The sequence below is a fragment of the Protopterus annectens genome, chromosome 4.part0 (genome assembly GCF_019279795.1).
Source record: "Protopterus annectens isolate FY-2018-M chromosome 4.part0, PAN1.0, whole genome shotgun sequence".
Lineage (NCBI taxonomy): Eukaryota > Metazoa > Chordata > Ceratodontiformes > Protopteridae > Protopterus > Protopterus annectens.
The window spans coordinates 757165739-757179839 of record NC_056733.1 but is presented as its reverse complement, the minus strand read 5'-3'; the positions used below and the strand labels follow the sequence as shown (position 1 = coordinate 757179839).

Sequence of the window (14101 nt, the reverse complement as noted above, 5' to 3'; positions counted from 1 at the left end):
TTAATTTTGAAAGCATCAGAGCTTGGAATGTTACATCAAGCATTTCTGATATGGAACCGTTATCCTTCTCTGTGCACTTGTGGTATGAAGTTAGCAATTGATGTCTACAGTAGCAGAAACAAGTACATTCTGAATCATTTTGGCTGCTGTAGTTGTCATTGTAGTTTGACTTGCAAACTTTGAGGAAAAAGCATATAAAGTAGCCCATGTTTGACAAGATGAAGTACAGGATGTAAGTGACAAGGGAATTTACAGGTTTATTGCCAAAATGTGCATTTTAGGAAAAAGTAATGCAACGTAGACTAAAAGAAGAGAAAAACTGATTTGTTTTCTATTTTTTTTTTTTTTTATTAATTTCTGCAGCTTCAAGAGGCAAGAGGTTTTCGGAAGAAAATTAAACGTTTGGAAGACTTAAACAAGAAATTGACGCTTGATCTTGAACATGAGCGGGGGAAGCTGACTGGACTCGGCCAGTCACACTCAGCACTGCGAGAACATGCCAAGATTTTGGAGACAGCCCTGGCAAACAGGGAGGCCGATTTAGTACAACTTAACCTGCAGGTACTTCTCCCAGTTTTACTTCATAGGCAGCTGATATTTGCATTACATTGTGTGAAGCGACAGTAAAGCTACAGTCTACTCTAAACCTTAAAGCATAATCAAAATCCACAGCATTCCCTAAAATAGTTTTATGCTGCGGCACCAGGAATGCTGTTGTAAATTTTGATGGTGTATTTATAAAGGAGGCTCCAGTCATTTGATTGATGTTTATTGGAGATAAACATTAAAGCATGACTATTTGTGTATTAGTATAGGATAATTGAATGCTTTCAAAAGTGATGGCTAAGGTAAAGCCAAGAGTTGAGTCTACCAAGTTAATGGTGTAATCTACCATAATGCTGACTGTTAGCATTTTATGCATTTAGAAATGTGTTTTCTAATTTATGCTGCTAGTTAATGAGATTCAGAAGTTCATCTATGCAACTTAAAGGGCATTTGTCTTGAGAACTTCCAAGATGGCTTGTACACCTATCAGCAGGTTAATTAAAACTCTCCTAGTGTGAAAACTGAGAAAATGTTAAAAACAAAGTTAGTCAGCTTTACCAATTGGGGTAAATTCCCGTTACGTTTATTACACTGCCTGGATGTCACCAGAGAAGAAATTTGAAGAAAGTAAGAGAAAATTGACCAGAAACAGATATGAAAAAGCTTGGGATTGGAAGAAAAGGAGTTCAAGTTTTAGCATTAGTATAGCAGATGGCTTTCAGTAATTTGGAGGAAAAATAAATCAAATGCAGTCAAACACTGGAGTACTACATAAAGTCAAATGATAAAAGGGTGGAAACATTGGTGAAACTTTTTAAATACCTATTCAGATGTCTTGATAAAGCAGATTTTTTTTACTATACAAGAGAAACCGGAAGGGAGAGACTACATTAGTAGTATTAGAATACAAGTAAGCAATTGGTGTTCCACAGCAGGATTTGATAATTGAGAAGGGGACATTCTGTATACTCCATACCTGACCTGCATTAGTAAAAGTGCAGTCATGGCAGCAAAAAGAGCCTTTGGGTGTTGGTTCCGTCAAAACCCACCCTTCCTCAATGTCATGCTTAGGGGGTGGAACCTCCAGTTCAGGTCTCAGTTCCGCCGGTTTTGTCAGTCCCGACTTCGGATCCAAGGGTGACTACTGCTCTGAGTCTGCTTGAAGCTCCGCCCCTGGAGGCGAACTGTCTGGAGCGCGGTGTGACCCCGGTTCCGATTTTGATTCTGATGATGCCATTTGTTGGCGAAAGCGCTTAGTCGGTGTTTTGCTGCTATTAAAATTTTTACTGTCACGTCTTCGCCTTGATCCTTGATGTCCTTGTGAGCAGTGGTTGTGCATTGTACGTGTTTTTCTAGGAGACTGTGTCCTTCTTTGGGATTTTATTGAATTTTTTTGTTTCCATACCTAGATGATTGGCTCCTCTCTGCCCCCACCAAGCATCTTCTGTCAGGGCCCTCCTCTACTCACTGGCTCTAGCTGAGTCATTAGGCATCACCATACATTGGGAGAAATCAAACCTTCAACCATCACAACTGGAATTCATAGGGGCAATATTCAACACCCAGTCAAGCCTGATCTCACTTCCTCTCAGAGACTAAGGGCACAAGTTCAGGTAATACTCTGTCGAAGCAAGGTGTCTTCAAAAGATTCTCTATTTGGTCACGTAATCCGAAGTTAGACCCATTTTCAGCCCCTGTAGCCTCTATTCTTCATTATCTGGCTGAACTGTTCGACAAAGGGGCCTCAGCCTCTACCATTCGAGTCCATCTAGCAGCTGTTTCCAACTTCCATAATGGGTCTGAAGGAGTTCCACTTATCTCCTCTTGCCTTTGAAAGGCCTTTCTCAAGGGTATTTTTCACAGCAGGCCTCCCATCAGACAGCCGGTGGAGGCATGGAATCTGTCCTGGGTTCTGCAGGCTCTCTCTCTGCCCCCGTTTGAGCTGGCTGTGACATGTGATCTAAAATTCCTGTCATGGAAATCCTTATTCCTGGTGGCTATAACTTCAGCCAGAAGAATTTCTGAATCACAAGCATTATATATCAAGAGCCCTCATCTGATCTTTCATAAGGACAGAGTATCACTTCGTACTAACCCATCCTTTCTCCCCAAAATGGTTTCTGATTTTTCGATTAACCAGTCCATTGAGCTCCTTGTGTTTTTCCCAAATTACTCTAACAAGGAAGAATACTGCCTACATTCCTCGGATGTTCATAGACAATTACGTTTCTATCTGGACAGAACTAAATCCTTTCGCAAGTTAGACCAGCTGTTCATTTCCTTTGTGGGCTCTAGAATGGGAGGTGCAGTATCAAAAGTTACTTTGTCTAAATGGCTCAGAGATTGCATTGCCTTCACATATTCACTTATGGAGGGATCGAAGCCTGGCCAAATCAAAGCTCACTCAACTAGGGATATTGCATCATCTGTTGCCTTCCTCTCTAGGGCCTCCATGGATGACATTTGTGCAGCTGCCATTTGGGCTAAGCCCCACACCTTCAACAATCATTACAAATTGGATCTGATCTCTAGGGGAAGAGCAGCCTTTGGCTCAATGGTTCGCAGGAATGTTCTTCCGTAAGGGCCACCCTGGTTCTCCAAGTAGCTGGGGAATTGGTCCCATCAGTGATGAATAGGAAGATGAGTAACAACTTCAGATGATAAGTTATGTCTTACCATAACGTTCCATCTGAGTTGTTGATCTTCTTCCAGTCATCATATCCTCTCACTGACCCCCTCCTAAGGTTCCTGGCGGATCTTCTGGGTCTTTGTGGTATATTAGGGTTTCTGCGCAGAGATGGCCTCTGACTTGTTTTTTCTATATGTTGCATGCAAACTCGATCTGAGGTAACTGAGCAAAGGGCATTGTGGGTAGCAGCTTAGCTCGAGGGTTTCTGGTGCACGCAAGCTTGGTATAAGGCCACTCTGTTCCAAGGGCTCGGAACCAAATCCATCAGTGATGACTGGAAGATGATCAACAACTCTGATGGAACATTATGGTAAGACATAACTTCTTTTTAAAATGTGAGGATAGCAGAGCATTTGTGGAAAATGATTAACGTCGTCATCTTAGATCATTGTTTCACTATTCCAAAGTTTTGAGTTATCTTGCCAAATAATCTGGAGGATGTCTGGCCAAGGTACCAAAGTCAAAACTTTCCATAGGGCCATCCGTCCAGCATATGACCTAAGCCCATGGGTGTATGGTACATAAGCAGACATATGAGCGTAAATCCTCGAACTATCTTTCCCTGACTTTGAATGCAAGTCTCGCACCAGTCAGTCTGTTCTGTGCATGGTCATTGATACTGTTGGCCTTTACAGGTTCATGTATGTGCCACATTGGGGATCTTTCCTTATTTTTTCTCAGCTGCATTGCGCTTAGATGTCACCTAGGAGTGAAAAGTACTATTGTTGTAGGCAGATTGTCTACAAGGACCTCTAGTCCCCATGCATTTTCTACTTGGCTGCAGAGCATGACTACAAAAATTGTACAATCTGTCAGACCTTTGCTCAAAAGACTTTAAGATAATGGCTTTCTTCTCTTCCATCCTACTTAACTCGGTGCATTAAGCTTCTCGCCCAAGCAAAGATGGCAGACCCTTAACGTCCCTCCCATTCAAAAGAAAGTTTGAGGCATAGGCCTGATATCATGACTGCCCAGTCAGACTCAGATGTACCTGCAGAGGTTTCAAAACCTACAGTATGCCTGGCATCTGCTCAAGACTCCCCCCTACCATAACCCCGTCTGAAGCCAGTATGGAATGACCTGAAAAGAAATGCATCCATTCACTGTTATCATTCCTCCTCCTACTACACAAAATCAGATACAGTTGTTCTGTCCCATCTTTCAAACGTTGCTCAAGCAAGGCACAGTAGAACCAGTGCCTTTACAATGTACAGCAAAAGGGGTTCTGTTCCAACGTATTCCTTGTCCTAAGAAAAGGAGGAGACTGGAGACTGATTCTGGATCTCAACACCCTCAACACTTTTCTCTTTGTCCCATCTTACAAGATGTTCCTGCAGACTGTACTTACATTTATTCTTTCTCAAGCTTTCCTAGTGTCCCGGACCTAAATGACTTCTATCTTCACATTCCTGTTCACTAGGCTTAAAGGAAATTTTTGAGGTTTTCAACTAGCTCATCACACTTTCAGTTCTCTACTTTGCCTTTTGGACTTTTTACAACCAGCCTCCAGAGTCTTCACAAAGTGCATAGCTCCAGTCATAGCTTACTGTAGGACTCTGGGAATCCATATATCCCCTTACTGGGATGACCTGATAAAACGGGTATCTTCTCTGCAGATACTCTTGATTGATTTCAACTTCACTTTGTTCCTTCTTCAATGCCTGGGTTTCACTATCAACCTATAAAAGTCAGCAGTGAAACCAACCCAAGACCTAGTTTTCCTAGGGTGCAGCCCAGATACCAAATTCATGAAGGTTTTCCTCCTTCCAGACAAACTACAAAGCCTTATTTACTTCCTTTCTCTTCTCCCTCTTCAGTTCCGTATTGTAAAGCGGATCATCAAAGCACTGGGATTCATGGCAGCAACCATCTTCATGGTTCCATTTCTCAGACTCCACATGAAGAAGATCCAGTGGTACCTGAAATCCACTTGATGCTATTATTCTCATCCCATGAACACGTAGTTTCCTTTCCTGCCTTGTCTAAAGAAGGACATTTTGTGGTAGATATCGCATATAAAGCTCAACCTGGGTCTACCCTTCAAACTGCATACACCACAACAGGATCTGCTCTCAAATGCATTAGACAGTGCTTGGGGACCATGGACGGGCAACTTGAGAGTTCAGGGGCTTTGGCCTACAAATCTAAGATCAGAGAACATCAGTTTGAAGGAGATGAGGACACTTATACAGGTCTTATACATCTTTTCCCATTTTTGGAAACCAGCTTCCTTACGAATGTTAGATAATGAGCAGGGGGAACCATATCTTATCAACTGTACAGACTGGCTCTTTTGGCATGGGAATAGGCCACAGAAGCAAACCTCCACTACAAAGCAGTTTACATTCCCCTACAGAATAATGCCTTAGCAGATGTTATGAGCAGATCAAGGGGAAAAACCCCATTAGTGGATGCTGAACAAGGAGATCTTCCTAATCCTAGTCCACGAATGGACAGAGGTGCCACATAGAGCTTTTTGCCTCCATCTACAACAAACTGCTACTTTGCACTAGAACCTACTGTTCTCAAGCTTGGAAAATGGATGCAGTGTCCTTGGGGAAAGGGAGGTTCCTATATGCTTTACCCTCTGTTCTATTAAAGATCCAAATAGAATACCCAAAGATCTTACTGGTGACTCTCTATTGGCCAAGGCAGCTCAAGACTCCCCCTTCTCTTATACCTGGCCAAGGGCTAGCACCAAAAGCTACCCTCCACAGTGTGCTCATGCAGCAGAAAGGCATTATGGATGATAGGATTCTGATCCCATTTAGATACTAATTTTCTGAGTGCATACTTAAAGTTGCCCAGGAGGCAAGAAAATTTACTACCAGAAAATCTTGTATATCAAAATGGGGGAAAAGATTACTATAAAATGAAATGCTACAAATGAGAACCCCATACTCTAGTCTTCTCTTATTCATTTGAGTTGTTGCACTCTGGCCTAGCGTACTCATCTGTTATGGCACACATTTCAGCTATATCTGAGTGCCCAACTGTGGATCCTCCTCTTCTGGCCAGACTTTGGATGAAAAAGTTAAAACTATACTGCATTTAAAAACTACCAAGGAAAGCTATTCCTCCTGCTTTTGAAACATCAGCTTCATACTTGAAAAGCTTACTTTCCTCTTTCAAGCCAGCAGCATCTGCCTCTCTCAAATTCTGTACCTGGAAAACTGTTTCTCTTGTAGCCCTCACCTCTACCAGATGAATCTCCAAGCTATAGGCCTTTACGGCGAGCCCTCCCTGTCCTTATTTTTCATAAGGGCAGAGCATCTTTAAGGGCTAAACCCTCCTTGATGCCTATAGTAATGAATAAAACTATCTCTCAATCAGGCTATAAATATTCACACTTTATCCCTAACCCACAAAATAATGGAGAAAGGGTTCTACATTCTCTTGATGTGCATAGACAGCTTAGGTTTTACCTAGGTAAGGCTAAGGATATTTGCAAGTCAGACCAATTGTTTCTCTCTTTCGAAGATTCCAAGTTAGAAAACCCAGTTTCAAAGCCAACTGTTGCTAATTGGATCTCCTAAATCCTTTTTCGTTTGCTATACTCAACATGGCAAATCCTTTTCCTCTCGAACAAAGTCTTATTCTACTAGAGCAGTAGTTTCATGTGAAGCCTTTTACAAGCTGATTGACTGCAACAATTTTAAAAGCAGCTACTTGGTCTTATGTGCGTACTTTAATCAAACATAGTGGGATGCCATTTCTAAATTGAGAGAGGCCTTCACCAGGTTAGTCCTCTCTTGATTGCTAGACAGTTTTTATATCTAACTTCCAGCCACCCTTCAAACCTCTTAAACTGTGGAAGTCATTCAACAGTTTGGAATACTGCAACAGTGATCTAAGTAAGACATGGTACAGTTTTGTAAGAACTTGGCATAACAGTACAGCTGATCATTCTTGCAGTATTCCTTCCTTCCCAGGCTTCCTGTTCTCCAATTCTTCCTTCCCTTTCCTCGTGGACTGAGGGGGTCACTATATTTCTGTCTCGCTTAACTGACCAGATGTTCATCGTGTTTCACTGTTGCAGTCATTACACTTGGGTTATCCTGCTGGCAGGCTACCCGCAGTCGACCTGAATTCCAAATTCCTGGTCCAGCGTCTGTTGCTGTCGCCTCTTCCCTGACGTCAGTGCGCCAGGAGTATAAAAGATGCAGCCGACGCCATTTTCTTCAGTCTTTCCTGCCGCGCGGTGCCCGGAGCAAAAGCAGTTCGCAAATGCCGGTCGGCCAACTCCTGAGATTTTCAAAATCGAATTTCAGATCCGAAGTCTTCATTAAAGCCAAGTACCCCATTGGGGAAACTTTTTTCTTGCTCCAGACCAGTGTCAGACAAACTTAACAATTGTATTTCTTGTGGGAAGCAAATACCTCATAAGGATTTTCATTCTTACTGTATTCCTTGCCTAGGCCCTGACCACGACATTGCTAGCTGTCAGTTTTATGCTAGATTTAACAAACACACTGTTAAGCGTCGGTACGATTTTGCCTTTCATTACTTTGGCCGAAGATTTAATTATATAATGCCGTCAGAACAGCCGACGACCGGAGTTTATAAAAAGCGCAAGGAAAAGGACAGGCATCCGAGGTCCAAAACCGATGACGAGGCCTCCGCTAGGCCAGTCGCCGGTTCTCAGTGAGGCGCTTTTGCAGCCCCTGACGCCCGCTACCTCAGAGCCACAGGCCGATTCCCACTCCCAAGTGGAGCCAACTAGGCCTCTGGACACTCAAGGTATTGGACACTCTGAAACTATTCCCTCAGATGGGTCCGGAGCCGCTGAGCAGGCATCTGCTTCTGAGGGTGTTTTCAGACCTACACAGTTATATGTCAAGCCAACCTCAGCTTCAAAGGCAAAGACTAAAACAGCTCTAAAGACAAAGAAACAAGTACAGCATTCTCCTGGACAGACTTCCATGCCTAAAAAATGGATGCTTAAAATGGCCGAAGACCTAATTACTTTGATCAGGGGTTCCCATCCCCCTCCTGATAAGAGGTCTAGGCAAGAGATAGAATATGACTCTTCTGTTCAGGTTTCCATTTCCTCTGACTCCTCTTCTGAACAGGGATACTCTCTTCCCCCCTATGTGGATTCTGATGCTGAAGAATCTATTCCTTCAGCCTCTCCTCCTGAGGATTATTCTTTTGGGGAAACCCTGCATACCATGAGGGAAGCATTTTCACTGGGAGAGCCAAGATTACTCAGAATCTAAGAAAAGGCTCAGAGACTTTCTTTTACTACCTCAGCACAGACCTGTTGCTATTCCACCTGTCCTAGACATTGTAGATTATGTATTTTCAGAGTCCGGCCTGTCTCCTGACTCTCTACCCCCTGCACCTGTTAAGCCAGACAGGTACTACAGGGTTCCAGATTCTCATACATTTCTATATAAAAATCCTGCTACTGACCCAGAAACTATATCTCAGGGTCCCAAAGGGGTCAAGGCTTCCATTGCAAAAAAACCCTGTCCCCTCTGATAGGGATTCTAGGGCACTGGACAGATGGGGGAAAAAAGTTTACACTTCTGCTACCTTGGCTGTAAGGGCTTTAAATTGTCAGTTTTATATGCTTAAATATCAGCAATACTTAATGTCACTGCTAAAACAGAAAATGTTGACAAATAAAACAAGGAAATGCAGGATTTATTGCATGCAGCTGAACAAGTGGGAAAGCATACTTTGCAATGTGGTTTTGATTCACTGGAGACCTCTTGCAGGGCCGCTGTTACGGGTTCTGTAATTAGAAGGCACGCTTGGTTAAAGGAACAGAATCTGCCTGATCATGTTAAAGCAAAATTATTGGATGCTCCATTACAGCATGGTACTTTGTTTGGTGTTAAGGCAGAAGAGGTGTTGAAGAAAATGGAGGATAAAGCGAAATCTATGCAGACAGTTAAGGATTTCTTACAGGTACAGCCACCGAGATTTAGCAGGAACTGGCCTTCTAAGAATTGGTCCTTTCCAGTGTCAGACAGGCCACAAAGAGGCAGATACAGATGCCCTAGAGGCAGATCCCAGCCCCATGGCTCATACAGGCCTAAACAATGGGGTGCTTCTACCTCCAAAAGCGGAGAAGACAAATCACAGCCATATAGGAAACAGTCCCAATGACTTTCCTCTGCCAATACCAAGCACTTATCTTTTGGCAGCACCCTTAGGGGGAATACTAGCACTTTTTTCACAAAATTGGCACATGATCACGCAGGACAAATGGGACTTGAATATAGTTTCTCAGGGCTACAGGTTCCACTTTCACACCCTTCCAAAGACAAAATGTATGCCAGACCTGCCACACAATCAATGGGCAGAGGCACAAAAGCAAGTTTCATCCCTCATGGACATGAGGGCTATTCAAGCGAGTACCACAGCAAGAGCATGGACAAGGATTTTACTCAAGACTTTTCTTGGTACCCAGAAAGGACAAAGCCTGGAGACCAATACTGGACCTGTCTATTCTAAACACTTTTCTGGACATTCCAAAATTCAAAATGTTGACTCTGCAACAGCTTCTGCCCATGCTGGGCAAGAAGGCTTGGCTTGTAACTTTGGACCAAGAGGCACACCTGCATGGCCCAATCAGACAATCTTGCAGAAGATGCCTCTAATTCATAGCTGGCTCAATGCACTATCAATTCTCTGCACTGCCCTTTGGCTTATCTACTGCGCCCAGGGTCTTCACAGAATGCCTGGCACCAGTAATTGCATTTTGCAGACAAAGAGGAATCCAAATATATCCTTACTTGGACGACTGTCTTATTCAAGCAGAGTACAAGGACATTCTACTGAAGCATCTGGCGTTTGTAAAAAGATTACTAGTTTGCCTAGGGTACACAGTAAACGAAAAGAAATCAAAACTGGTACCCTCTCAAGAGATAATATTCCTGGGTGCAAGCTTAAATACAACTGCCCAGATGGCTTATCTCACGCCAGACGAACAAAGGCAACTGACTTCTTACTTCGAAAAGATGGCAACAAAGACCCAGTTATCTGCAGGAAAAATTCTGCAGGCTTTGGGCTTCATGGCATCCTGCATTCTGCTAATTCCATATGCAAGACTGCATATGAGAAAACTACAATGGTATCTAAAAAGTGTTTGGACTCAACATTGCCACAGCATGGAAACATTAATTACCCTCATTCCCTGCCTGCAACAGGAGTTTCGATGGTGGGCACAGGCCTGTCACCACAACAAGGGACAGCCATTCACTTTACCCACAGCCAGGCAGACACTAACAACAGATGCATCAGATTATGCCTGGGGGGCCCACATGGCAGGAAAATGTATTCAGGGCACATGGCCCGCAAGCCAAGTGCATCTTCATATCAATCAAAAAGAGATGCTAGTTGTACAGAATGAGAATGCCCTGACAGCCTTCAAGGATCTACTTCATCCAGGACAACTGCCGATAAAGACGGACAATACTACAGTCATGTGGTACATAAGCAAGAAGGCACACATTCCTACCCCCTCTGCAGACAAGCTATGACTTTGCGGAACACAGCATTGACTTATCAAGTACACCTGCAAGCACAATTCCTGCCAGGAAAGACAAATACTGTGGCAGACGAACTACGCAGAAACCTCATCGATCCTCACGAGTGGAAACTTGATCCACAAATCTTCAGCATGATAACAAGGAAATGATGATGCTCAGACATAGATCTATTTGCCTCCCCTCACAACTGCCAACTACAGACATTCTGCACAAGGACTTATCACAGACAAGCATGGAAAGTGGATGCTCTATCATTCAGCTGGAAAACCCTTACAGTATATGCCTTTCCTCCACTGCTTCTCCTACCCAAGGTACTCCTAAAGGTCAGACAAGAGAAGCCAAAAATGATACTGATTGCTCCAGACTGGCAAATTCCTCATTTACTGACCCAACAAAACAATCAGATCCTGCACAGCCAACTCAGAACCCTAAATCTGGCTGCATGGCGGATAATGCAACCATTCAGAGCACTCCTCTCTCTAAAGCAGTTATGGATGTTATTTTGGAGGCCAGGAGGCCCAGCACCAGAAAATCTTATGCAGAAAAATGGAAGAGATTCTGTGCTTGGAACCAGGCACAAGGAATTGACACACTTGTACCAGATATTCTTCAGATTTTACAATACCTAACTGAGATGCTGGACAAAGACCTATCCTTCTCATCAATTAAGATCCATGCCTCTGCCATTTCAGCTCATTGCAATACGGACCCACCTATTTTTTCACATCCACTGCTAAGGCAGTACCTCAGAGGGGCCAAAAACATAAGACTTCCAAGGAGAGCGCCAATACCTGCATGGGACCTCAATTTCGTCTTGGAAAAACTCACACTGCCTCCTTTTGAGCCAGCCAATACAGCTGAGATAAAATGCTTATCATGGAAAACAGCTCTGCTCCTAGCAATAACTTCAGCAAGAAGAGTCTCAGAGTTACAGGCACTAATGGCTGTGGAACCTTTAATTATTTTCCATCCGGACAGGGTTTCTCTAAGGGCAAACCCAACATTTATGCCTAAGGTAGTGTCCAGTGTGGCTCTTAACCAAACCATTCATTTGCCTACCTTTTATCCAAACTCACAGAGTAAGGGGGAGAGACTTCTTCATTCTTTGGACATACACAGTCAGCTGCGCTTCTACTTGGACAAAACTAAAGCTTTCAGAAAGACTGACCAACTCTTAGTGGCATATGCTGCAGGATCGCAAGGAGAAGCTATTTCAAAGCAGACTATTTCAAAATGGATAGGCCACTGCATTCGTTTCTGCTATTCACAACATGGCAAATCAGTGCCTAAGGGCAGTAGGCCACATTCAACCAGAGCAGCAGCCACTTCAGCAGCCTTCCTCAGAGGAGTACCAACCAAGGACATTTTGGAGGCTGCAACTTGGACTTCAGTGCACACTTTTACAAAGCACTACCACTTACCTCTTTTCTCTAAATCCAGAGCAGGCTTTCCAACTGCAGTTCTGCAGGGCCTCATAGCCACTCCTAATTCTATTTAGGCCCAGCCAGCCAACCTCAGCTTTGGGATTCAACCCAAGTGTAATGACTGCAACAGTGAAACACGATGAACATAGTACAGTTGTGTACCTACCATAAATGTAAATGTTCGAGTGTATTCACTGATGCAGTCCAGGTTACCCTCCCACCATCCCCCTTTCATTACTGGGACTTATCTGTACTTCTCTATTCTATACAACCTATGTGGTGTATTTGCTTGTAGGCGAAGGTAATGTTTATATTAGTGCATGCTTTTTTATGAGCAGAATTTTTAGGCTACCCTTTTGGGGGCACCTGACATCTGGGGCAAGAAAAACTGAAGAAAATGGCGTCGGCTGCATCTTTTATACCCCTGGTGCACTGACGTCAGGGAAGAGGCGACAGCAACCGACGCTGGACCAGGACTTTGGAATTCAGGCTGACTGCAGGTAGCCTACCAGCAGGATAACCCAAGTGTAATGACTGCAACAGTGAATACACTCGAACATCTACATTTATGGTAGGTACACAGCTGTACTTTTTTGTCTCTCTGGCCTCTTCAGGTGTACTGGCTTGGAAATAGTGTGATGATTTATGCTCATACATTTGCTTGTGTACTGTTAACATCCACGTACTTAGATTATACATCAGACATGGCCCTGTGGAAAATTTTGCCTTTGATACCCCGGATAGACATCCACGTTATTCAGGGATAAAACCCAACAGTTTGGAGCAGTTATCAGTAGAACATCTACTATTATGGCAAGTTCTTACACAGCTGTACTTTATGCAGTAAGCAATAGAGAAGCAAGTGTAGTTCATCCCAGCAATCTTGAGGTCTCAAGAGGCAAATGTGACATTCAAGTTGCTATATCCTATTCTCTTCAGAATATTTTTTTATGGAGGATCCGACATTTTTGGATGCAAGAAGAGGCTAAGGAGGAAAAAAGAAAGTTTGGCCATTAAAGGGATTCTGCTTTTCATTTTTCTGATTGTAACAAAACTCAGAGAGACTTTGCTAGTGAAACTTTTTTCTTTCTTTCAAAGGTAAATGCTTGAGTATCAGAAAAAAGCCCAAGAGTTGAAAAGAATCAGGGGAACCTTGGACTTGGCCAGAGATGGGGGTTGGGAGATCAAGATGATCAGGAAAAAGATTAGCGGCCTTGCAAACATAGTGAACAGGTAGGAGAACAGTAAAGCAGCAATCCACACATGCACACACCCCTCTGTGTGTGTGTGTGTGTGTGTGTGTGTGTGTGTGTGTGTGTGTGTGTAGGATTAAACATGTGAAATGTGGCTCTATAAAAAGTGAATGAGAAAGACTGGGCATTCATTGACGGTATTAAACTGGTAGGTGAACTATAATGCATACACCCAACTTTGTCATTAATATTTAGGAAGACACCGACAGGAATGAACATGTAACTTTAACTAAAGCAGTTTTTGTTCTTAACATTTATATAAAAATGTTGTGATGTAAATCGCATGTTATATTGTAAAGCACTTCTGTAAAACATACAGCCACAGGAATTTTAAATGTGCAGTGAGACTTTTAACAGGATACTAGTGATAGTAAAGTAAGAAACTATTCTTAATAGTCGTAATGTATCCTTACTTTTCATTATAACAAAATAGGAAAGTTTGGAAAGAAGCAAGTTAAATTTAATATAATGCTGTGATCTTGGGTTGCAGCTAGGGATGTAAACGTGCATCGATAATTTTATAGAATTAAGATATTCTTTCCTATTTTATAGAGGTGGATGTCTTGACTAGTGTGTTTAGTTTAAGCTATCAATAAATGTCTTAAGCAAATAGACTTGAAAAACAAAATACGAATGATGAAAAGTGTGTTATGTGGTAGTTCTTTCTGGCATTTTAAAGTTACTATA

The 14101-nt window shown here is 42.8% G+C and overlaps 1 protein-coding gene across 2 annotated transcripts in view; it reads left to right on the top strand.

Annotated features, from left to right (window-relative positions):
- Positions 1 to 14101, top strand: part of GOLGA3 (golgin A3) — a 1508539-nt gene that overhangs the window by 1155823 nt on the left and 338615 nt on the right. For both annotated transcript variants that reach the window (XM_044068715.1, XM_044068714.1), the window contains exon 17: positions 364 to 561. In XM_044068715.1, the coding sequence (XP_043924650.1) occupies positions 364 to 561 (198 nt within the window). The remainder of the gene's footprint in view (positions 1 to 363; positions 562 to 14101) is intronic.